The 25188-nt window shown below is 42.7% G+C and overlaps 3 protein-coding genes across 3 annotated transcripts in view; 2 read left to right on the top strand and 1 right to left on the bottom strand.

Annotated features, from left to right (window-relative positions):
* Window positions 1-2105: 2105 nt before the first annotated feature.
* LOC308147192 (GTPase IMAP family member 7-like) lies at window positions 2106-4920 on the top strand. The gene is made up of 2 exons (XM_080519288.1): window positions 2106-2171; window positions 2894-4920. The coding sequence occupies exons 1-2, from the start codon at window positions 2165-2167 to the stop codon at window positions 3820-3822; spliced, it is 936 nt and encodes a 311-aa protein (XP_080375414.1). The 5' UTR covers window positions 2106-2164; the 3' UTR covers window positions 3823-4920.
* Window positions 4921-7115: 2195 nt separating this feature from the next.
* LOC308147313 (GTPase IMAP family member 7-like) lies at window positions 7116-8967 on the top strand (the record flags this gene model as incomplete). The annotated part of the gene is made up of 2 exons (XM_080519421.1): window positions 7116-7207; window positions 7922-8967. Exons 1-2 carry the CDS (start codon window positions 7201-7203, stop codon window positions 8965-8967), a joined length of 1053 nt encoding a protein of 350 aa, XP_080375547.1. The 5' UTR covers window positions 7116-7200.
* A 2962-nt stretch (window positions 8968-11929) lies between these two features.
* Window positions 11930-25188, bottom strand: part of col4a5 (collagen, type IV, alpha 5 (Alport syndrome)) — a gene marked incomplete at its 5' end in the record, with an annotated part of 39592 nt that continues 26333 nt past the window's right edge. The window contains 24 exons of the mRNA XM_080518794.1: window positions 11930-12035; window positions 12893-13065; window positions 13725-13839; window positions 13929-14106; window positions 14849-15061; window positions 15558-15656; window positions 15850-15978; window positions 16324-16395; window positions 16503-16575; window positions 16682-16815; window positions 20463-20648; window positions 20734-20784; window positions 20875-21054; window positions 21713-21839; window positions 21914-22053; window positions 22159-22248; window positions 22317-22415; window positions 22510-22656; window positions 22745-22834; window positions 22986-23153; window positions 23645-23758; window positions 23844-23994; window positions 24548-24645; window positions 24724-24921. Coding sequence (XP_080374920.1) covers window positions 11954-12035; window positions 12893-13065; window positions 13725-13839; window positions 13929-14106; window positions 14849-15061; window positions 15558-15656; window positions 15850-15978; window positions 16324-16395; window positions 16503-16575; window positions 16682-16815; window positions 20463-20648; window positions 20734-20784; window positions 20875-21054; window positions 21713-21839; window positions 21914-22053; window positions 22159-22248; window positions 22317-22415; window positions 22510-22656; window positions 22745-22834; window positions 22986-23153; window positions 23645-23758; window positions 23844-23994; window positions 24548-24645; window positions 24724-24921 — 3107 coding nt within the window. The 3' untranslated portion in view covers window positions 11930-11953. The remainder of the gene's footprint in view (window positions 12036-12892; window positions 13066-13724; window positions 13840-13928; window positions 14107-14848; window positions 15062-15557; window positions 15657-15849; window positions 15979-16323; window positions 16396-16502; window positions 16576-16681; window positions 16816-20462; window positions 20649-20733; window positions 20785-20874; window positions 21055-21712; window positions 21840-21913; window positions 22054-22158; window positions 22249-22316; window positions 22416-22509; window positions 22657-22744; window positions 22835-22985; window positions 23154-23644; window positions 23759-23843; window positions 23995-24547; window positions 24646-24723; window positions 24922-25188) is intronic.

Here is a 25188-nt window from a genome sequence, read left to right as displayed (position 1 = left end):
TCCCACAAATGTCCCACTTGTTCTTCATCAGTCATCTAAAATAAACCAATCAGCCAAAACATTATGACCTGATTTAACCTTGATTTAACCTCTGCCACACAACAAGCTGTGATTATGATGCTCATGGTAAACATCGCAGCTTTCCATTGATGTAACTGCAGTCTCACAGCGCCCCCTGCTGTCAGAAGAAGCACACTTGTAGATTATCCCGAGCATTTTTCAGGAGAGAGAAAAATGCATATTAAAACAAAATAATTACAAATGTGAGGCTACAAATAGAATATAAATCTACATGATGCTAACAGCAGGAAGAGTGCGGCAAATCTACTTCTAAAGTTCTCTGTGCTTTGTCTTCTTGTGTGCTTTTGGTGTGTTTGGTGAGTCACAGCGCCCCTAAAGGCCTGGAGTGTGAACTACATGTCCTGAAGCCTCGTGTTGAGCCGAGTTCATAGTGACGTGTGGACGGAGGCTTTAGAAGGATGGGGAGAAAAAGATAGTTTTTCTCATCGTGAGGACAGACCCTTGGGGTTAATTTGTAATTAAACCATAATACATTCTAAAAAGAACTAATGATATATGTGACGTGCCGGACTTCGGTTTGTTAGAAGTGTGACGGACTGCCTGCCACACCAGCCTAAATGAGATGACAGTTAAAACATTTTAGATTTTAGAGGTCATAGTTATTAGAGATCTACCTTTCCACATTTACTCTGACAATGTTTTTACCTGAAGCCACATTTCAACTGGATCAACAGATTGTCTTATTTTTACACATTTTTTTGCTCCACTTTTTTCATTGTGGACTCCAATCTCCGTCAAAAGTTTTTAGGAATATATATCTTTTAATATCCCAATAACAATTGTTGGAACAAAGAGACCACATGTGCAGGAGTGGAAAAATTTGCCATTGGTCATGTGACCCCCCCCCACCCCCGCCACCTGGATCGTGAGTGCGCACTTCCCCAGGAAGTTTCGACTTAAATAACTATTTTGACATAAATAACCTTTTTACATACGAGACTGATATTTGGTATTAGCTATTTCCAGGTTAGCTGGTGGTGCCCCAATTCTGTTATTATTTGATAAATAATCCATTTATTCAAATGAATAATTTTTCTTTTTAGGATTTTACATAGACTATTGACCATTATGATATAATTGATGATAGATGATAGATTGAAACTATTCAAATATAAATGTTTTAAGCGACGTAACTTTTCTCAACCACAATAAGATAAATACTTTAAACTACGACAGTCTTTCTGCCACATGCTGTCCTTTCATGAAAACAAAGCCTCATTCTTGATCTCATGAGTTGTTTGGTTCTCTCGAACGCGTTCTCATTTACAAGAAATCACATAACTAATCACCTTCGGTTTCCTGCACAAATGTTTTGAATCCCACAAGTGTGGCTCCTCAAGTCAAACCCTCAACACGTACCTGCACAGGTTACAAGGTTAACTTTGTGCCAAATCAAACATGCAGATCACACAATAAACTTTTTGGCATTGTGTTCGGTAGCTAAGGCGTAAATGTTGTGATTGGAGTTTTAATGTCACGTAAGACATGAAAGTGGAAAGACAAACAACAACAACAACAACAACAACAAACGACAAGTTGTCCTTTAACCACCAAGGCCAGGGTGACCTTTAATGCGATGCCAACTCTGTTGTCTTTCCATCATAGACCTAAACACTCAGTTTTCAATCAGAATGTGGTTGTTTTGCTACCGTCACCTGCAACATTCTTCCTACCACACCCTGTCCTTTCATGAAAACAAGTCCACATTCTTATTCTCACGAGTTGTTAGGCGTTCCCATTTACAAGAAATCACATGACTTCTTGCTTTTGGTTGCCGAGGCAAATTTATATGCAGATAAACTAAATGTTATTTATGAGTAACAAGAGTGTTTGGAAAGTTATTTTAACAGAAAGTACTAAAGGTTTGAAGGGACCATGTCCGTACGGTGATGGTAAAGCGACCAAGAGATTTTGATTGACAACAAGATGCAGGATTTGAACCAATGGAAAAATAGCATCACATCAACTCCACCTCTTAAGTAGGACAATAAGCTCAATAAAAGAGGAAGATTTCAAACAATACAGTCAGAACACATCTTTTGAGGGACTGAGAAGAAGAACATTTTGACTTCTTTTCATCATCATGGAACGTGAGTCCGTGTTTTTTATTGTTGTTGTTGTTTTTGTTGTTATTTAGTCTATCCAGTCTATTTGAGAGGATTAGGGCTACCTTTAGAAAATGTCAGTGAGTTTCACTTCCAGACAAGTTTAACCTGAGTGTTATTGAGATTTAACTGGATTCCTACGCCTTCCAGTGGGTCACATAGGAGGTTGTTTTATATTTAGAAGAGCTGAGAGGTGGTCTTCAATAGGCACATCGAGGAACTGTGAAATCATTTATGGGAAATTCAGCAGTATATTATTACTTATGACACATTGTTAGTGAAGAGCTTGTGAGTGGAAGCTTCCTGGTTCTAATAGTTTATATTTAAAGAGACTTGGTTGTGGGAAGTGAAAGCCGCTGCTCGACCTGGCTGTCCTCACCACCACTGGACACATAACAAATACATTCAATTCTTCTTGTTCTTCTTTATCATGGTAAAGCAGTCCATGGTGCTTTATCTGATCAATTCCAGGAAGTCTCCACAAGCAGCACAGGCCTCTTTGTATTTTAGAACCCAATAATATATGTGGCATTTAGCAAATATAATCAGTTACTCAAAAAAAAAACGTTAAGTGAAGCGGAAATTTGGGAAGTTTGTGATGCTTTGACTTTTCTGATTGAAACTTTTTGTAATATAACATAAAAGCAAGAAAAATGTTTCTATATGTGCAGTAATACTGATGTCAATTTGTTACTTTATTCTGGTAGAACCCTGGAGAGTCGTCCTGCTGGGAAAAACTGGAGCAGGAAAAAGCAGCTTTGGCAATACTTTGCTGGGAGAAAATGTGTTTCTAGTAGATGACAGTGCAAACTCTCAGACAAGAAGATGCCAGGCAGCCTCCAAAATCGATGATGAAATCAAAGTGATTGATACTCCTGGTTTGTTTGACAACAGCGAGAATGAAGAACATGTCAAACCTCAGATAATGAAGAGTATCATAGAGTGCTCACCTGGAGCTCATGCTTTTCTCATCATCCTCAAAGTAGAGAGATACACTGAGCTTGAGAAGCAGGTTATTACAGAAATCAAAGAGATTTTTTCCGAAGAGGTTTTTAAATATGCTGTACTGGTCTTCACTCATGGTGACCAGCTTCCTGAGAACACGTCAATCAAAGACTTTGTCAGTGAAAACAAGGATCTGCAGGAGCTTTCAGAGAAATGTGCTGGCCGCTGCCATGTCATTGACAATAAGTACTGGAAGAGCAACCAGCTGGATCCTTACAGAAACAACCAGTTCCAGGTGGGAGAGTTGCTCAACACCATCAAGGGAATGGTGGAGAATGGAGGAGGCTACTACACCAACGAGATGCTACAAGCAGTGGAGGGAAACATCGAACAGGAGCAGCGTACTGCTGGATCCAGAGAGAAGGCAAAGGAAAACGTCTCCAAGACTTTACTCAAAAAGATGGTTGGCCATTCCACAGACGTGTTGATAAAAGCTTTTTTTGGTGACAAAGGAGCTACTGCAATGGTCCTTAGAAGCGTTTGTCTTCTGGGAGCCGCTGTTGGAGGTGCTGTAGGGGCTGTTGGAGGTCCTGTAGGGGCTGTTTTAGGTGCTGCACAAGGGGCTGTTGTAGGTGCTGGACTAGGGGCTGTTGTAAGTGGAGTGGCAAAAGCTGCAAATAAAAAGATTTAATTAATAGAGGGTCGAGAGGTCCTGCGATTAAGACCAATGGAGATTCCTGAAGAAGACTCAGGTGGCGATCAAAGAGGTAGAAGGTGAAGAGGTAGAAGCGAATACATCCAAGACACCAGGTGAATCATCAAGCAAACTGAAGAGTGAATAGAAAAGCATACTTCTGTTTCATGGATACATTATAGAATCATGTTTTTTTCATTGAAGAAACACTTTTTAAGGATTTGTAAACAAAACATGTTTCCAATTAAAAAACTTTTGAAATGATTCAATGATTGAAATAGTCGCCAGAAAAGTTTATATGCCAATAAAATGTAAGGTTTTGTCAACATTACGGTATGTCAGTGTAGTGAGTGGAATATTATCAATATAGGTTGAGTTAAGGATTATATATATTTTTTGAGTTATTGTAAAACAATGTCATGGTGTCAAACTTTCTATACATTAGTAGTTGAACAATAAATATTAGGGATGTGTGGATACTTCTGAGTGTGACGACAAGGAGTTTCATTTGAGTATTTGATGATACAGAGTACTGGCGGTAACAATACTTTTTCAACTGCTTTAAAATTGTTTTAATTTCATTCACTGGAACAAATCATCTCTGTAACTCAGTTAACAGTTAATATTCCACAACGTCTGTAAATATCTACTATTGCATATTAATCAATCAAATACTGTTGTTTATTTTAAGAATCAGTCTGAATCGTTGTACTGGGATTTTATCAAATAATATCTTCACTTTCTTGTTTTCATATGTTTTATAGAAATCTGCTAACAGAGTCCTAAACGTTGAATAAAGTACGTTTTCATTCACTTTGTGGATCAATATTTACATTTGAGTTCATCTACAGATACAATAACTTGATTTGGTTTGTTGATTGTTTGAAATTGGAAACACAAAGTCTCTGAATGAAACATAAGGTGGAAATAAGTTAGAGGTGTGATTTGAGAAATTGTATTATTTTATTCACTTTCCATTGTACCGTGGTGTTATTTTCACACATGTAACAAAAAGCAATGTAACGTTGTGATGTAATCATTATCAATTAAAATGTCAAGTTTGCAGCTCTATGTCCAAAGCTGTTCTTAAATAAAACAATTCAATAAAATTAAGATATTTGTTTCTTGTATTTTTTTTTTATGTTACATCAATTATGTCAGAATAACTTAAGCCACTGTCCAACTAATCTCGGTAAAGTGTAACTATCTGCATTCCCACAAATGTCCCACTTGTTCTTCATCAGTCATCTAAAATAAACCAATCAGCCAAAACATTATGACCTGATTTAACCTTGATTTAACCTCTGCCACACAACAAGCTGTGATTATGATGCTCATGGTAAACATCGCAGCTTTCCATTGATGTAACTGCAGTCTCACAGCGCCCCCTGCTGTCAGAAGAAGCACACTTGTAGATTATCACTAGCATTTTTCAGGAGAGAGAAAAATGCATATGAAAACAAAATAATTACAAATGTGAGGCTACAAATAGAATATAAATCTACATGATGCTAACAGCAGGAAGAGTGCGGCGAATCTACTTCTAAAGTTCTCTGTGCTTTGTCTTCTTGTGTGCTTTTGGTGTGTTTGGGAAGTCACAGCGCCCCTAAAGGCCTGGAGTGTGTACTACATGTCCTGAAGCCTCGTGTTGAGCCGAGTTCATAGTGACGTGTGGACGGAGGCTTTAGAAGGATGGGGAGAAAAAGATAGTTTTTCTCATCGTGAGGACAGACCCTTGGGGTTAATTTGTAATTAAACCATAATACATTCTAAAAAGAACTAATGATATATGTGACGTGCCGGACTTCGGTTTGTTAGAAGTGTGACGGACTGCCTGCCACACCAGCCTAAATGAGATGACAGTTAAAACATTTTAGATTTTAGAGGCCATAGTTATTAGAGATCTACCTTTCTACATTTACTCTGACAATGTTTTTACCTGAAGCCACATTTCAACTGGTTCAACAGATTGTCTTATTTTTACACATTTTTTTGCTCCACTTTTTTCATTGTGGACTCCAATTTCCGTCAAAATTTTTAGGAATATATATCTTTTAATATCCCAATAACAATTGTTGGAACAAAGAGACCACATGCGCAGGAGTGGAAAAATTTGCCATTGGTCATGTGACCCCCCCCACCCCCGCCACCTGGATCGTGAGTGCGCACTTCCCCAGGAAGTTTCGACTTAAATAACTATTTTGACATAAATAACCTTTTTACATACGAGACTGATATTTGGTATTAGCTATTTCCAGGTTAGCTGGTGGTGCCCCAATTCTATTATTATTTGATAAATAATCCATTTATTCAAATGAATAATTTTTCTTTTTAGGATTTTACATAGACTATTGACCATTATGATATAATTGATGATAGATGATAGATTGAAACTTTTCAAATATAAATGTTTTAAGCGACGTAACTTTTCTCAACCACAATAAGATAAATACTTTAAACTACGACAGTCTTTCTGCCACATGCTGTCCTTTCATGAAAACAAAGCCTCATTCTTGATCTCATGAGTTGTTTGGTTCTCTCGAACGCGTTCTCATTTACAAGAAATCACATGACTAATCACCTTCGGTTTCCTGCACAAATGTTTTGAATCCCACAAGTGTGGCTCCTCAAGTCAAACCCTCAACACGTACCTGCACAGGTTACAAGGTTAACTTTGTGCCAAATCAAACATGCAGATCACACAATAAACTTTTTGGCATTGTGTTCGGTAGCTAAGGCGTAAATGTTGTGATTGGAGTTTTAATGTCACGTAAGACATGAAAGTGGAAAGACAAACAACAACAACAACAACAACAACAAACGACAAGTTGTCCTTTAACCACCAAGGCCAGGGTGACCTTTAATGCGATGCCAACTCTGTTGTCTTTCCATCATAGACCTAAACACTCAGTTTTCAATCAGAATGTGGTTGTTTTGCTACCGTCACCTGCAACATTCTTCCTACCACACCCTGTCCTTTCATGAAAACAAGTCCACATTCTTATTCTCACGAGTTGTTTGGCGTTCCCATTTACAAGAAATCACATGACTTCTTGCTTTTGGTTGCCGAGGCAAATTTATATGCAGATAAACTAAATGTTATTTATGAGTAACAAGAGTGTTTGGAAAGTTACTTTAACAGAAAGTACAAAAGGTTTGAAGGGACCATGTCCGTACGGTGATGGTAAAGCGAGCAAGAGATTTTGATTGACAGCAAGATGCAGGATTTGAACCAACGCAAAAATAGCATCACATCAACTCCACCTCTTAAGTAGAACAATAAGCTCAATAAAAGAGGAAGATTTTGAACAATACAGTCAGAACACATCTTTTGAGGGACTGAGAAGAAGAACATTTTGACTTCTTTTCATCATCATGGAACGTGAGTCCGTGTTTGTTGTTGTTGTTGTTGTTTTTGTCATTATTTAATCTATCCAGTCTATTTGAGAGGATTAGGGCTACCTTTAGAAAATGTCACTGAGTTTCACTTCCAGACAAGTTTAACCTGAGTGTTATTGAGATTTAACTGGATTCCTACGCCTTCCAGTGGGTCACATAGGAGGTTGTTTTACATTTAGAAGAGCTGAGAGGTGGTCTTCAATAGGCACATCAAGGAACTGTGAAATCATTTATGGGAAATTCAGCAGTATATTATTACTTATGATAGTGAAGAGCTTGTGAGTGGAAGCTTCCTGGTTCTAATATCTTAAATTTAAAGAGACTTGGTTGTGGGAAGTGAAAGCCGCTGCTCGACCTGGCTGTCCTCACCACCACTGGACACATAACAAATACATTAAATTCTTCTTGTTCTTATTTATCATGGTAAAGCAGTCCATGGGGCTTTATCTTATCAATTCCAGGAAGTCTCCACAAGCAGCACAGGCCTCTTTGTATTTTAGAACGCAATAATATGTGTGGCATTTAGCAAATATAATCAGTTACTCAAAAAAAAAACGTTAAGTGAAGCGGAAATTTGGGAAGTTTGTGATGCTTTGACTTTTCTGATTGAAACTTTTTGTAATATAACATAAAATCAAGAAAAATGTTTCTATATGTGCAGCAATACTGATGTCAATTTGTTCCTTTATTCTGGTAGGACCCTGGAGAATCGTCCTGCTGGGAAAAACTGGAGCAGGAAAAAGCAGCTTTGGCAATACTTTGCTGGGAGAAAATGTGTTTCTAGTAGATGGCAGTGCAAACTCTCAGACAACAATATGCCAGGCAGCCTCCAAAATCGATGATGAAATCAAAGTGATTGATACTCCTGGTTTGTTTGACAACAGCGAGAATGAAGAACATGTCAAACGTGAGATAACAAAGAGTATCGTAGAGTGCTCACCTGGACCGCATGCTTTTCTCATCATCCTCAAAGTAGAGAGATACACTGAGCATGAGATGCAGGTGATTACAGAAATAAAAGAGACTTTTTCCGAAGAGGTTTTTAAATATGCTGTACTGGTCTTCACTCATGGTGACCAGCTTCCTGAGAACACGTCAATCAAAGACTTTGTCAGTGAAAACGAGGATCTGCAGGAGCTTTCAGAGAAATGTGCTGGCCGCTGCCATGTCGTTGACAATAAGTACTGGAAGAGCAACCAGCAGGATCCTTACAGAAACAACCAGTTCCAGGTGGGAGAGTTGCTCAACACCATCAAGGAAATGGTGGAGAATGGAGGAGGCTGCTACACCAACGAGATGCTACAAGCAGTGAAGAGAAACATCAAACAGGAGCAGCGTACTGCTGGATCCAGAGAGAAGGCAAAGGAAAACCTCTCCAAGACTTTAGTCATAAAGATGGTTGGCTTTTCACCAGAAGTGTTGATAAGAGCTCTTCTTGGTCACAAAACAGTTATTGCAATGGTCCTTGGAAGTGGTGTTCTTCTGGGAGCCGCTGGACTTAAAGTGACAGCGGCTGTTGCAGGTGTTGCAGCAAAGGCCGCTGGAGGTGTAGTGACACAGGTTGTTGGTGTCACTCTGGTGACAAAGACTGTTAGAGATGTAGTGGCAGGGGCGGCTGAAACGGTTAAATGTGATAGAGGGACGAGAGATTCTGCGAAGAAGACTCAGGTGGAGATCAAAGAGGTAGAAGCGAACACATCCAAGACACCAGGTGAATCATCAAGCAAACTGAAGAGTGAATAGAAAAGCATACTTCTGAGAAAAAAGTAAAAAAAATAAACAGCTTTTCTGGGGTTTTTTTCTGTTTCATGGATACATTATGGAATCTTTTTTTTTTTTCATTGCAGAAACACTTTTTAAGGATGTGTAAACAAAACATGTTTCCAGCTAAAAAACTTTTGAAATGATTCAATGATTGAAATAGTCCCCAGAAAAGTTTATATGCAAATAAAATGTAAGGTTTTGTCAACATTACAGTATGTCAGTGTAGTGAGTGGAATACTATCAATATAGGTTGAGTTAAGGATTATTTTTGAGTTATTGTAAAACAATGTTATGGTGTCAAACTTTCTATACATTAGTAGTTGAACAATTATTATTAGGGATGTGTGGATTCTTCTGAGTGTGACGACAAGGAGTTTCATTTGAGTATTTGATGATACAGAGTACTGGCGGTAACAATACTTTTTCAACTGCTTTAGAATTGTTTTAATTTCATTCACTGGAACAAATCATCTCTCTGTAACTCAGTTAACTGTAAAGGCCTGTCTGACACATCTGCATCTGTGAACTTTGAATATATTGAATAAAAACTTGAATATGTTGAAAGAAAACTTTAATTTATTGAATGAAAACACAAATATATGGAATGAACTTTGAATATACTGAATGAATCTTGAATATTTTAACTGAATCCTTGATTATATTGAATGAAAACTTGAATATATTGAATGAAAACATTAATTTATGGAATAAACTTTGAATATATCTTGAAACCTTGAATATATCAAATGAAATGTCGCTTTCTGTCCATACAATTGTCGGTATACTCGTCATTGTTGATGTTTAAAAGGTATTGTTCTTTTTACACCTGTGGTTTCATTACAAGAACAACAAACATCACCCTCTAGTGGTCCAACAGGCAAACTACATCTTCAGCGTTTTGCGTGAAAACTAAACTTCACGGCGGCGCTCACACAACATTATGAAGACGAACACTTTGGACATAGTATTTATTTCAGTCTTAAAAGTTTATAACAACTTCTGGATAACATGACATGAAAACAAAACAAAAAAGGAAAAAAAACGAAACAAAAATTAATACACAATTTTACTCGCACCCCAGGTTGACGATATTAGAATTCATAAAAGCAGTTTTGAAAAAAACAAAATAAAACAAAACAAAAAAAAAAGAAAATCACAGGAAATGATCCCCCCCCCTCATGAAAAAAAAGCTCTGGTAGACTTACAGTACATCTGGTGTGTGTGTGTGTGTGTGTACGCCTCAAGTCAGATTTAAAGGTGCACACACTGAAACCTTGAACCGGTTCTGGATACAAATTCAAGCAGGTGAAAGTGGATTTAAAAGATTTTGGTGGGGAAAAAAACAAACAAACAAACAAAAAAAAACAACCCCTCCCACCCCACAAAAAAAAAAAGAATAAAAGGACCTTTCTGCTAATAGCAAAGCCCAGCACCTTTTAATGTAAAAAAAAAAAAAAAATGAAAAGAAAAATAAAGACATACTAAAGAAATGTGGTTTTATAATCAAGTAGCCAAGATTTAATTAAAATCCTTTTCTGCGCAGGTACTTGTGACATTCCCCAATCATTACACTACATAAAAGCGAATCCCCTTTACTTTAGTTCAACATTCATTACTTCTACAAATTGAATACAAAAACTTTAAGCAACTGTCGTACAAGACGGTGGTGTTTCTGGGCAAAAAAGAAAAGAAAAGAAAGGCTCCGTCTGTGCTCAGTAGTTGTCTTTATTTTTCAGTAAAAAGCCCCCAACAGCCAAATAAAGTCCATATACCTTTTAATCCTCTTTTTTTTTTCAAATATATATTTATTATATATAAAATACTGTTTCATTCATAAAAGCCTTACTTTGTACAATATCTGAGTTGGTGTGTGTGTGAGTGAGCAGTGAAGCGAGTGTGTGACGTGTGTGTGTGTGTGTGTATGTGTGTGTGAGAAACCTGGACTCATAACAAACAGCTGGTGCTGATTCAAGGCCTCATACACTAAAAACCAAAAAAAAAAAAAGTGTTTTACACAATATACACATTTTATTACTTACAAAAGAAAAAAGGAAGAGAAAGAAGGGAGTCGGCTGACGGTAAGCAGGCGGGCGACAGCAGGGTTAGTACCACCGGATGTAACGGAGAGCGAGAAAAAAAAAAAGACGAGTGTGAATGAAGAGGTAAAGGAAAAACGTAAAAACAAAAAAAAAGGAAACAGGCGGTCAGCCTCACGAAGGAAAAGCTCATCGTCAGTGCATCTCTCATCCTGGATGTTCCGAAGTAAAAGTGCCGATTTGGTAACTGTGGAGAACGATCCACTCCTCATCTATGAGGCCAACAAGAGAAGAAGAAGAGGAAGGAGGAAGGAGGAGGAGAAAGAAGAAGAAGAAAGCAACCCGAAAAACAAAACAAACAATAAAAAAAATAAAGAAGTACAGGATCACAATTTTTGTTGTTGTTGTGATAAACAGGAAGGAGGGGAGGAGGGGGGGAGGGGGGGGGGGGGAGAAACGGGGAGAAAGAATGGAAAAATGCACTTTTGTTGTCACACGTCCATCATGGCACCATTTAGTGGCTGTTTTTTTTCTGCTTTCATCTTGAGGTACTTCTTAAGAAAACAAAGACTTAAAAATGTAAGATTTCAGGGTTGTTGTTTTTTTTTTACCCCCCGATCTTTTATCGGGTTTTTTTTTTGTAGTTGTTTTTTTTTGTTTGTTTTTTTTTTAAGCTGTGTTGCACAGTAGCACCATTGTTTTAGTCGTAGTTTGTATTGATTGTGGAAGACAACGCACCATTGGAATTGTCGCCGTGGCAACGTTCACGAGCGACGGTTGTGCCCCCACCCCCCTCCCCCTCCACTCCCACACCCCCCTTTATCTGGGGGTTGTCCCCCTACCACCCAACGACGCCCCCCCCCCCCCTCCTTGCTGTGGCGGGCGTCGTCGCCCGTGGCGACGGTGGGCCTGCTGGTTGCCGGGTGACGTTACGTCCTCTTCATGCAGACCACGCAGCGGCTGACGCGCGCCCGGAGGTTACCCGCCTTGAAGGTCTCCGACTGCGGCTTCCTGCAGACAACGACGGGGGTGAAGACACATTTAGTACACAATCAAACTGTCATTTATTTAATGAAATGCTGCATTCTGCTGCAATAAATGCACAAAACATAAATTTTTTGAAAAGTGGCGAGTTTGTTTATATAATAATGCAACAGCTATATTTCACTGTTTAAATTTGGCTTTATGTTCATATTGTTGTCATTTTTGTCACAATTCTTTGGTTTTGTTGAACATACAGGTATTTTACATTATATATACTCTGCACCACAACAAATAAAAACTTCCAAGTTTAAATTTAAAGGTTATTGCGGCTCTATTTTACCACTCGGGATGTAATTGGGCAGTATGTGTTCCCTGAACTAAAGTGTGTTTTACAGCCCTTTGTGAGACATTGAGCCTTAAATTGAGACACAATATGTGTATGTGAGCTCCATGTAGAAGAAAATTATAGAAAAAATAACACAAAACACAGATTAAAGGACATGATATAACACAAATCCCATATTTAAAATGATCTTCATCTTGTTATTGTCTTCATCTACCGGCCCACTGCATCTACTTATTGTATATTGTATATTTCCAAGGGTATATTTGATTGGATATTGCACATTTCAGTCTTTTTGACTTCTATTTTAAAATCTTACATTCCCACAAGTCTCTATTTCCTTATTCTCATTCCATTTTGCGTGATATATGTGGATTCACTATATATTCTGGGTGAGAAATGCCAGCAGAATTAACAACAAGCCTCTGATTGAATTGAAACTTTTTTCTTTTTGCAGAAACTAAACCACAAATTCACTGGATTTCTGAGCGACAAGGAGCTTCTGCGGTTCTGTAAGGCTGACGGAGGCATTTATCTGTACCTGAACATCTCGATCTGCTCCACGGTGGCCAGCCAGAAGCTGTAGGAGTTGCCGTAGTAGTTGCAGGTTCCTTTGCCGTGGCACTCGATGAAGGGGGCGCTGCGGAACTCCTCCAGGCAGGAGCCGGGGGAGGCCAGGGCCTGGCCGGAGCCCTCCGCCCCCGCGCTGGTGTGCTGCAGGACAGGAGGGACAGGGACAGGGACAGGCGTTCGGTGGGTTGTCGGTTCTTTATTATTCATTTCGGAGCAGAGCTCTTCAAGTTAGTTGGAATCTAACGTTTCTCTCGTTGGAATTAGCTGCAGGCACTTTGAAACATATGTAAAGTCTTTACACGACGTCCAATATCAATATAGCTCAACATCATTTCACATTAAGTTTCATTGCACCTATGATCAATTCAGTTTGGAAAATGTATGTTTTGAAAAAAAAAAAAAACGTTCATTTGTTTTCTATACTATTTCCTGTTTGCTATTATTTATTATTTATCAAGGCGAAGGATTAATTAGATGAAGGGGCAGATTACACAAGCGAATCTTGATTCTGCCCCGTTTCATTGAAGAATTTGAAAACTTTTGTTCTGTAATGTATTAAATAGTTTGTCCTTTTGAAGGGAAATTAACCAAACATCCTACATTTGCAGCCCTACTTTAAGGACAGTGGATTAGCGAGGAGGACTCCACACCCCAAAAGTTAAAAGGGGTGAAAAAAGTTGGAAATAAGAACGTCGCGGAGTTAAAACTGGATTCCCAAATCTGGATTCCGCTGCAACTTGGACGTCTTACATTTGGAGGCTTTACGGCACTGCAAGATCGTGTCTGCGTGTGCGTCTCACCATCATGAAGGAGTATCCTATCCACAGAGCCTCCCAGTTTGCCGGGCAAGTGGGGATCTGGATGGTCTGGCTGTGGACCGCGATGACCATGGCTGGAGCTTCACACACCGCACACCTACACACAAATATAAGCCTTAGGAACAATGCGAGGACAGTCGACACCCCCCCCCCCCCCCCCCACCCGTCCTCTTTCTGCTGGCGTACCTGCTGATGAAGGGCTTGATGCCCTCGCCGGTGATGGGCGCCATGGACATGGGCATGGGCTCGGGCGTGGACAGCCAGTACGAGTAGTCGTTGCGGGAGGCGAAGTTGCAGACGTTGTTGATGTTGCAGAACATGAAGGGCATGGTGCTGAACCTGCGCAGGCAGCTGCCGGCTGTGCCTGCGGGGGGAGGGGGGGGGGTTATATAAAGTTCATATAAAGCCTGTTGAGTCTGCTTTATTCCTCTATGATTCTCCCATATTTCAGTTATTGTGCAGAAGTCTGGGGTCATACTCATACCCTTAGTCCTGTTGTAAGAAAAGTTATAGAAAGCACACCAGTCCTTTATTTACTGAAAATAAACTTTTTAAAGTTAAGGACCTTGTCGACTGGAAAATTTTGATTATTATGTGGAAAGCAAAACAAAAAAAAATTGCCAAACGATGTTCAAAGTAATTTTGTTGCACAAACCGTTTTGCCAGAGGAGAAAATAAAACTTTCAGAACAATGTTTGACGTCGTTGAAACAGAAACGTCCATCTGTTCATGGAGTAAAACTGTGGAACTCCTTAAGTGTGGAATTTAAATGTTGTTCAAGTGTTTAGAAATCTAAGAAACTGTACAAAGAGAAAATTCTGAGAGACTATGACATTTTTTTTAAAATAATTGACTGTAACTGTAGAAGTGTAAGACAATAGGATGCAGTTTTTGTCGGGGCGGAACGACGGGGAATCCAATGGATTTGATTTTGTTGTAAAGTTGCTAATAGGAACAGAAAACACAAGATTCATCTTCTCTCTGTTCCTTTTTGTTCATGTATGGATGAGAAATATATATATTGTGAAATGGCATGACATAACATGAACAGATAAATAAATAAATAAGGGTTAGGGTTCGCCGGAGGGGGGGGGGGGGTTTCTTACCGAGGTCCTGCCCGTGCGCTCGCTCGTTGCCCTGCACGTACAGCAGAGAGTAGCCGTCGTAGATTATGCTGGTTCTGTCGGGGCAGCTGGGGATTTCTTCCGTCTGGCTGTGTCGGGTGATGAGGAAGCCGTGTGCCGCCGACACCGAGCCCGGGAGACCCGGCGGACCCTGGGGGCCGTCGGAACCGGGCGGACCGGGGAAACCACTCTGGCCTGGGATATGGGTGGGGGGGGGGGGGACACTGGGGTTAGAAATGGAGCTGGAATTGGGGTATCACGGAAACCGGTCAGGCAGGTCTCCTCTTACGTCCTCCCGACTTGAATTTCATTCTGTTTTGGTTTTTTTTCCAACTTTATAGCTTTGACGGTAAACTTGCGCCGTCGCTCTGTGTGGTCTTTGATTTAAACAGTCTCAAAACATGCATTTGAGGTTTATCGTGTAGAATCTGCTCAGACATTTGTTGGGTTTTTATCTCATGCAGGCCCACAGGTGCATCCATCATGTCCTCTGAAATCTGAACCACAATGACTGGAAAAGGACATTTTTTTGCTGCTCCACGTTTTGGTACCAAACATAAATACATAAATGAGTCATTTGGCCGGCGACATGTAACTGTAGTTTAAGAAGGGAAAAAAAACGACAAAAAGAAAACTGCACAAAGACAGGAAAGTCCCATTTTGTGGTGGAAGGGCTTCCCCCTGGTCTTACCAGGCTGACCAGCTGGCCCAGGGTCTCCCTTCCGGCCTGGTGGGCCACTGAATCCAGGAGGACCCTCGAGACCGGGATCTCCAGGGTTACCGGGCGAACCTGAGAGCAGGGAGAGAAGAAAGTACAGTCTGGTGTCGTTGACTTGACCACGGAAAGTCTCGGAACCCTTCAATTCTCGGTCTGGGGTCAGGTGGTCTGGGGTCAGGTGGTCTGGGGTCAGGTGGTCTGGGGTAAGGTGGTCTGGACACCGCTGTCTACAACAAGTCCCTTTCAGACATCCAGAGGCACCGACCTGGAATCCCCTCGCGTCCAGGAGAGCCGGGGAGTCCACTGGGACCGGGGGGGCCCAGGGGACCGGGGGGTCCTCGCTCTCCCTTCACCACGATGGGAGCCGGAGGCACGCCGGGATCACCGGGCTGACCTGGTGAAAGGATGAGGACTCAGGTCAACCTGCATTCATTTCACCGTGACGAAGCTCTGTTCTACAAGAGAGCTTCCACTTTGACCATCCGGCAGTTCGTCTGAAGAAAGCTTTAGAAATCCTGCACCGACGGGTAAATATGTTCTATTTCCATGCTTCCGGGGAGTTTTCAGCAGTAATGTGGGGCTGAAATCCAACATGGACGCCCAGTTGTAAAAGTTAAAGGCAGTTTGAAGAGTCAAGAAGTGACTCTGACTCGTTCCGTCTCCCGAATGAAATCAAACTAATCGACTACGGGCCCAATGCCATTTTCCCACTTGAATGACAGCGGTGGTCTTCACTCACCAGGTGATCCAATGTCTCCTGGATCTCCAGGAAGGCCGCCACGACCGGGAATTCCGGAGTCTCCCTTCGACCCTGATTAAAAAGCGAGAGAGGGAGAGAGAAAAAAAAAGAAGCTTTTCTTATTGAACTGGAAACACGAATGTGAACGTCATAGTTTGTCGGCGTGACGGCGAACTCACCGGGGAATCCGGGAACGCCAGGCAGGCCGATGTCTCCCTTGATGCCGGGGCCGCCGGGAAGACCGCTGCCACCCTGTTAACGACGGCAGTGACACTTCAACGGGGCGGCCTTCGTGGATTTGACCCCCCCCCCCCCCCCCTCCGTGGGAGGAAACCAGATCAGATCGGCGTTTCCTTACCGGGAATCCCGAGGTGCCGATTTCTCCTTTCTGCCCGGGGAAGCCGGGCTGTCCGGGGGCACCGGCGATGCCCGTCTCTCCCTTCACGCCGCCACTGCCCGGGGGTCCACGGGGACCCTGTGCTCCGGGTTGACCTTCAGAGTGGACGCAGAGGTTTGAAGGTCAGCTGGAGTACAACGCTGAAGCAGAACGGGAACGGCACCAACAGCTTTCCTTATGTGAATAATCGGCCATTTTATTACCCTTGGAAAACCGTCGCGTTGGAACGATTGAGATGATTTAATTGGTCAAAAAGTGTCTTTTAGCGTCACGCAACTGTAATAATCTTCAGGTGTAAAGCAGACATGGGCGAGGTGGACAGTGGGAGTAATTTACAGTATCTGTGATGCACAGAGGAAAGTTAATGATCCACAGGAATTTAACAGAATGTAAGATAATTATTATTCAATCAACTCCATTCAAATTCAATCTAAATATTGTGTGTGTGTGTGTGTGTGTGTGTGTGTGTGTGTGTGTGTGTGTGTGTGTGTGTGTGTGTGTTCTGCAGGCTGTCCTGTGGAGGAAAGCAAAAGTCAAACACGCAACACAAGTGGAGTCCTTCAATATTCACAATAACGAAACAATTAAACCACAATAAACCCGGTGAACTGTGACAAATATACATAAATGAGCGTTAAAGAAAGTCCATTTCACAATAAATCGAAGCTGAAATCTGAGCAGATTTCCCAAAGTGTTTGAATGTGATCGGATCCCAACCGCACATTTTCCTTTTTAAACCCAGATTAATACCAAAACTTAAAAAAACAAAACAACCATCAATCCACTGGAGTCTAACCTGGAGGACCTAGGATTCCCAGAATTCCCAGGTAAAGTTGAGCCGGGAAGGCGGCATGTGGCAAAAAAACAAAGAAGAGCAAGTTTAGACAGCAGGCAAGCATCAGAGTAGAAACAGGGCAAATAGAAGAGCGATTTCTACTTTGACTGCTTAGTATCCTTTGGGTAAAGTTTGGGTTTGCTTAAAAAAAGTGTTTTTGCTCTCAAGCAGATTTTAGAAGAAGTAGATTGTTAAATCAACTATATATAATTATGCAGAATAGGGACATTTGGGCCAAAACTAGTCCTTAAGAAGTTCAAATCAGTTTTAACTATATTGATTCCATTAAAAGTAAATGCTGTGTGTAAACTCTGTGGCCGGAGACTTTACTTTATTAAGAAATTCCATGTCGTTTATAGCGGATTTTGTTAAGTCTGAACATTTTCATGAAGAATTAGTGCACAGAAACTCAAGGATAACATTGGCGTTTTCTATATTTATCGGTTATCGTGCAATAATTTCACCGGTGAGATCAAATTGAGAAGTTTGCCAGTCATTTGCAAAACTATCCCAGCAATTTGCAGCATATTTATTAAGTTTGCACTTTTTTAGATATTTGATCTTGTCGGTACATTTTATATTTATACATTTTACAGAGATCATATTTTATACCTGATATTGCTCTAGAGCTTAATTCAATCTTGCAGGTTAGTTTAATTTTGTATGACAACAATGAAGATATTCTATTCTATTAATCTTTCTACAAAGAAAATGACAATCTTTTTCAATTCACTTGAGATAATTATATCCTATGGTTTTAAAAATAAGAAAAAAACCTCTGCTCATCTGAAATGTAATATTTATAAATACTGTAGTTTTGAGTCAAAAGCTTAAAATGATGAATAATGCCATAAACAGAAGGCGTGAAATGTTTCAGTATTTGCAGTAAACCTGCAGACGCTGATGAAACGACCCTGAACAAGTATATTTATTGAAATACGTATGCAATAGAGTATTTCTTTCTGCACTGGTCACTCAGAAACAGGGAGTGTTGAACGTGTTTCCTGTTTAAATGTAAAACTTAACGCTGAAACAGAAGCAACGTCTTACAGTTCAGTGACATTTCCAGATTAAATCACGACAGGTGACAAAAATGGAGGACGATTACAGTTTGGTGTGAGTTAGTTCTACGGTGGGTTTTTGTGCACAAACTATATATTTTTCCTCAACGTTGGATTCGAGCTGCTCCTACGTGTGATTTTCAGTGACATGCCGATTGTTCAAGAGGATTCTACCGTGCGTTAACGTTCAAAATGACGCTTACTTGTTAAAAGGTGCACTCCCCTACCACCAGCGTGCATGAAAAGTGAAAGAAGACAGTCGTCAGGGAGAAACAAAGGCGGAAGAATAAAAAAAAAAAAAAAAGATTTCCCAGGAAGAATTAGTTCCAGGTGGAATCAGAAGGTGACGTCAAACTCAAGTCGGTGCTGCAGTGAAGGACGTGCAGTTCAAGTCCAGGATCAGTGGGTCTGACCTGAGGGGCCTGTGGCGGCCGGGTGCACGAGTCATCGGACGAGGAGGGGGCGGGGCCGAGCCACAGTGGGCGGGGCCAAGCCAGAGGAAGCGGGAGGCAAGATTTTGCAGCGTTATTTTGTCACCGTGACACGCGAGACAACACGGACACACACTTTGTTTCGAACCTCGCGCGGTGCTGGGGCTTCAGACTGACCTTAAAACCTCCCACCTGAATGAACTGAGTCGAAAAATGTCTCCGTTTTATCCCTTAATATTAATGTATTGTATGTTTTTTTTTTCACATTTAAGCACAATAATCGATGTGTTTAAAACTAAAGGCACTGTCTCCAGCACGGCCCGAGGCTTCTTTCCGGGGGGTGTATTGGGATTAACAGTGTCCATGCAGACGACTGAATGGTGGAGGAAACAAAAACAAAAAAAACAACGTAGGACAGCAAAGCCAGACAAAACCCCAGAACACTCAACCACTTTGTTGATATTTTACTGGAACTCTATTCTGTTTACCTATCCAATTCCATTACTCTGCATGTTTGCATGTGTTTTATCTCTGTTTACTCAAGAATGTATACGTGCAGGTGTGCGTTTGCAAATTTTAACGTTTTACTGAGTGAAAAGTGACAAATAATGAAAAAAAATGTCACGATAGCCGAGGGAGGATAGATCCATCTCTTCCCCCCCAGGAGCAAATCGCACCTGACTGTTCTTCTTGAGCATACGCTATTTAAATTAAAACCACAGTGGGAATCTGAGAGTATTCTGAGTTTGTCTCAAGGCCTGGCTGTTCCCCTTCATGAAGACACACAAACAATGGACACAAACACACACACACATATACAAAGAGACAGAAGACTTCCGGGCTGTGGAGAGACGTATTGATTACAACTTCCCCCGTGGAGGGATCAGGAGTGGAGGGAAAGGGCGTGAGGAGACACGATGGATCAATTTTGATTAAAAAAAAACAAAAAAAACCCAACAAGACTGATGATGCAGGCAGACCGTGATTGAAAACAAAACAACAAAATCATGCTCTTTCTGGAAGGGGGGGGGGGGGGTCAAACCCCAAACTGATTGGAGGAGGAAGAGGCGCACCTCGACGCCTCCTGGTGAGAAGAGGGTGTGTCGAGGACAACGACTGGACGGGTGCTCAAACGGTGCTGATTGGTGCAACGTCTCATGCAAATCGACCGACAATTCCCACTGAGCAGTGGACGTCCTGCTGTTTGCTGACTGGTTTTTCATTGAATGGGTGAAAAAAACCAAGTAAACGATACAAATAAATCAAGTCGTATCGACGTCGCTCTCCTTTTGAAATATTTGTTGCTTTTGAGCTGCACTTCCAAAAAAAAACACAACAATCTGGGAAAAAAAAAAACAGAAAACCAGGCAGCAATTGACAGCAGTGCGCGTGGCGACCAGATCGAGGTGCATTACCTGATCTTCCAGGGGGCCCAGGTGGACCTGGGGTTCCTTTAGGGCCGAACAGTGCCTGACCGGAGGGCCCGGGTGGACCGATGCTACCAGGAGTACCAGGGGCACCGGGGAAACCGGGGTCACCCTTCTGGCCAGGGAAACCTGAACCGCCCGGTGCGCCGGGAAGACCCGGGTCTCCCTTGAAACCTGAGACGAAGCAGAATTTGAAGGCAAGTTACTGTGTGAACCATCTGTTGCGTCTTTAAATGTAGAAGATTGGGTTTTAACTGACCTGGCGACCCAGGGATCCCAGAAGGACCGGGACCACCGTAACCAGGAAGTCCTACATCGGAGGTAAAGGGTTAGTGAACAAAAGTGAAACCGGAATCAAAGATAAATGTTGGGGCAACAAAGGCGGCGCCGGGTTCCAAACCTGGCTCTCCTTTCACTCCAGCAGGTCCTGGGATCCCATCGCGACCGGCCTGACCCTTGTCTCCCGGGAGTCCGGGGCCTCCTGGTCGACCGGAATCTCCCGGTCTTCCAGGAGATCCAGAGAGACCTGGGCCACCGGGTCCGCCATCAAGACCTTTAGGGCCGGGGATACCAGGGGTGCCTGGCGGGGGAGGGGAGACACGGCACAGTGTGTCAGTTCAGCACTCAGAGTCTCAAACTAGAATTCTGTTTATTATTACTAAAACATAATGCATGTTTATGGCTTTTAATCATATCGTATCAAGCAGTTACAGACATATATATATATACACACTGTATGTATACTGTATATATAAGAATATCATTGATCATATAATTAACAATTATCATAACTAAGATTAGAAAAAGATGACAGATTAGTGAGACGGAGAACAATCCTGAATAAAACTGATGTTCCAGGAGACGATAATAAAAAAGGGACAGGAAAGCACAGAGTTAAGAAAAAAAAAGATAAATTATAAGTATAATGTGAATAATTGTTCAGCGTAATTAGATAATCCTTCTAATCTTTTAAAAATATTTTGAGATTTTGTATTTTAATAACTTAAAAGCAAAAAAAAAAAAACTGACAAAAAAAAGGTTTTCCATTTATGTTAAATACAATTTCAATATAGGAAAATTAAACCTTATTTAAATTGAAGGAAACGTGAACGCTTTTGGAGGATCATCTGAACATGAACCTTAGATAAAACAGATTAAAAAAAATTTTTTTTAATTTTAAGAGAGATCAGATCAGATTCTACTGAGAAAAGCAGCAGTTTTGTCAGATTGACATCAACCTTGGAATCCTGGAAGTCCGGGGTCTCCTTTGACTCCGGGTCCTCCTGGTAGACCAGGGAGACCGGGTCCTCCTGGGGTTCCTTTCAGTCCTGAACTTCCCGGGAACCCGGGCTGGCCCGGTTCGCCCTGCCAAACAAAAATCACTGTAAACCTCTACATCCGCTCTTCTTTCCAAACAAAAAGGTATTTTATTCCTGCACCTTGAGTCCGGGAGATCCGGGTGGTCCAACGCCAGCAGAGCCTGGTTCACCTTTGGCGCCGGGGAAACCGGGTCCTCCTGGTTGTCCTGGGGATCCTGATCTACCTGGACCTCCGGGTAGACCCTTCTGTCCTGATGGTCCTGTAGTATCCATGAACAACAGACGCGTGAAAGTGTTTTTTCTGACCAACTCAAAGCTCCCGGGTCTTTAAAGTCACTGATCTGATTAGAAACACGTCGACGCACCTGGGAAACCCATCTCTCCCATGTTGCCCTTCAGTCCTGGACCTCCGGGACCCCCTGGACCTCCCGAGATGCCAGGGTCTCCTTTAGGACCTACGCAGGGTGAAGGAGGCGTCAGCACACCGATGACAACGTGTGATAATGTGAGAGCGAACTCATACCTTGTGGTCCAGGAAGTCCAGGGCGCCCGTCTCCTCCTGGGAGTCCTGAATCACCGGGGAGTCCGGGGATCCCCTTCTGACCGGGGAAACCTGATGAACCTGCACAATGCGCACACACACACACACACTTATACGACGTGATGCGGCGGTCAGACCCAAGTCGCGTCGTGGTGAGAACGCTTTTCGACCGTACCCTGGAGTCCAGGCTCTCCTTTGGCTCCCTTGATGGCTCCTGACGGGAGACTGGTTCCTGGGAGACCTTGGACACCGGGGTCTCCCCTGTCCCCTTTGGCGCCGGAACCACCTGGTGAACCGTCGCGACCCGGGAATCCAGGTTCGCCTGTTGGAAGAGGAGAGGCGGGGCTTCACTTTGTGAGTTTCATCCATGTCATGACGTGAACCGAATCAGAGCTCCAGAGGGAGATTACCTTTGGCACCTGGACCACCGGGTCCTCCTGGCCCTCCTGGTCCTCCAGAGGGTCCTGGGGATCCCATGGTACCGATGTCTCCTTTAGCACCTGAAGCAAGTCAAGCGGCAAAGAGACATCAGAACAGGAAATCAATCATCATTCAGCTATAAGGTGCTACTAGCTTCTTATTGGGGGGGGCGTGGCCAAGTCTATCTGACATGTTCAACAGTTTGACATCAAAGTCCTGAGAGTGTCGTACCTGGAAATCCTGGAACGCCGTCTCTTCCAGGTCCACCTGGCGGTCCTGGGGTTCCAACGGGTCCCGGGGAACCGGGGAAACCGGGAGTTCCTCTGTCTCCGGGCAGACCCGGGATATCCAGGCCTGGCGGACCGGGGTCTCCCTTGGCACCGTTTCCTCCGGGGTAGCCTGTCATGATAACCATCGTCACGTCATTTTCCAATAAAAACAAAATCGGGGCCTGTCGCATTGGGATAGTCACCTGAAACAAACACCGACCAGAGAGGAAGTAAGGAAGAAACGTGGCTCATTGATTGGTCCGGACCGTAGCCCGTGGTGGCGAATCTAGTTAGCTCGTGGCTAATGAGTCGCCAGAAACCACCGCGATCTATAGTCTTCAGATATCAATGAGTCTTCCTCACTGCTTCTTCCTCACTACTCCACGTCTGTCTGCGAGATATTTTAGAACTTTTTCTTTCTGTATCTGACTCAAAGTTAGCTTTGTTTGTTTACTACCCAGAATGCATTCGACACACTCGGCAAACGGTGACGAGTCGGAAAGCCACCGAAAGAAGTCTTTACGTCGTCACTTCGGTTTCATCCGAATTCGACGAGGACACCGTCACCGTCAAACTAGCATCGATACGCGACAATTGGCAGAATTCGCCCGACTGTTTTACCTGGTGGTCCCATCAGGCCCGGAGGTCCAATCGGGCCTGGGATCCCCAGCGAGCCCGTGAGAGCCTCTCCAGGTGGGCCTCGACCTCCGGGTATTCCAGGTCTTCCAGGTTCACCTGGAAAAGAGACGTCAGGCGGCTATGGAGAACTGACAAACCAAGGAAATGGAGCATAAACGGCTCCCTCGTTCTCGACAAATACCTTTAGCTCCCGGACCGCCGTCAAATCCCCCTCGTCCTGGGGAACCGGGGCCACCTGGGAATCCGGGATCTCCCTTTGGTCCAGGGAAACCTTTAGATCCAGGTACTCCTGGTAGACCCGCAGGGCCGGGAAGTCCGAAGCCAGGCTCACCCTGTGACACACACACACGGGAATATAAGATAAGCTAATTGTGCTAATCACAGAGGTTAAATACATCAGATACAGTGATTTACCGTATTTGCTACTGTTTGAACCCATAAAAAAATGACGTTTATGGATTTTTTTTTCTTTTTTGACAAGCTTCATGCCAGAAGATTCTACTTCCGCCTGTATCTCCCTTCTGCTTCTCCAAAAACTGACATTTTTGTCCTCCTGACTTTATGTGGTCCGGTCAAACAGCAGGACTGACCGGTGATGCATTCAGGTGCATCACTAAAACCCAACCTGCACTCCGCGGCTGACCATCCTAGACAATATAAATGTAGAATTATTATTATTATTATTTTTTTTTATTTGGTGTCTGCAGCTTATATTTAGGTGTGCTCAATAGTCCGGAAATTACGGTAATCGAGTTCTTGATGAATTTTACACTGCTGATTTAAAAAAAAAAAAAGCTGTGCATGTTTGATCAACAGGAAAGACGTAAACTATATTGTATAAATTTTTTTCCCATTAAAATTCCCAGCTTTGATGTATTGTCCCACCTTAGATCCAGGGAATCCCGGTTGGCCGGGGAGTCCATCCACTCCCGGTCTGCCTGGTCCTCCAGGAGTTCCTGGCTGACCAGGGATACCCGGGAATCCTGTACGAGGGAACGGGAGGAGAAGGTGAGTGAAAACGTGGAGATAGCGGAACATAAAGCCGACGTGCTCTTCTTTACCTTTAGAGCCTGGTTGTCCTGGGAGTCCGATGCCGGGGAGTCCCGGATCGCCCTTCCCTCCCGGTGAACCCGGGAAGCCGGGCTGTCCGGGCTGACCCGAGGAACCCGGCGAGCCAGGAAGGCCAGGCTCGCCGTCCCGCCCGCTGGGTCCGGGTAAACCTTTCTCTGCCACCGTCAGGCCCGGTTCGCCTTTAGTGCCTGCGTGAGGAGAGAAAACAAGCGATCAACGGAAGGCAGACATTAGTGCTGATCTCCTTTGATCTCCTTCTCTCGTCCGCTTTACATCTTCTTTGATGTCTAACGGTTTCCGAATAAATTTGAAAAAAACTGCAATGTCCCAAATTCGAATCGATTAGTCCCTGGATGATGACAAATCATCCCTGAAAATTTCATACAATTCAGGTGGACCTCTTTTGGGAAAAGTTGGTAAAATATATACAAACAAACCAATAAAATAGAAATAAA

This window comes from Blennius ocellaris (assembly GCF_963422515.1).
Source record: "Blennius ocellaris genome assembly, chromosome: 23".
Taxonomy (NCBI): domain Eukaryota; kingdom Metazoa; phylum Chordata; class Actinopteri; order Blenniiformes; family Blenniidae; genus Blennius; species Blennius ocellaris.
The sequence above is the reverse complement of the archived record's forward strand: the minus strand, read 5'-3'. Positions and strand labels throughout refer to the sequence as shown.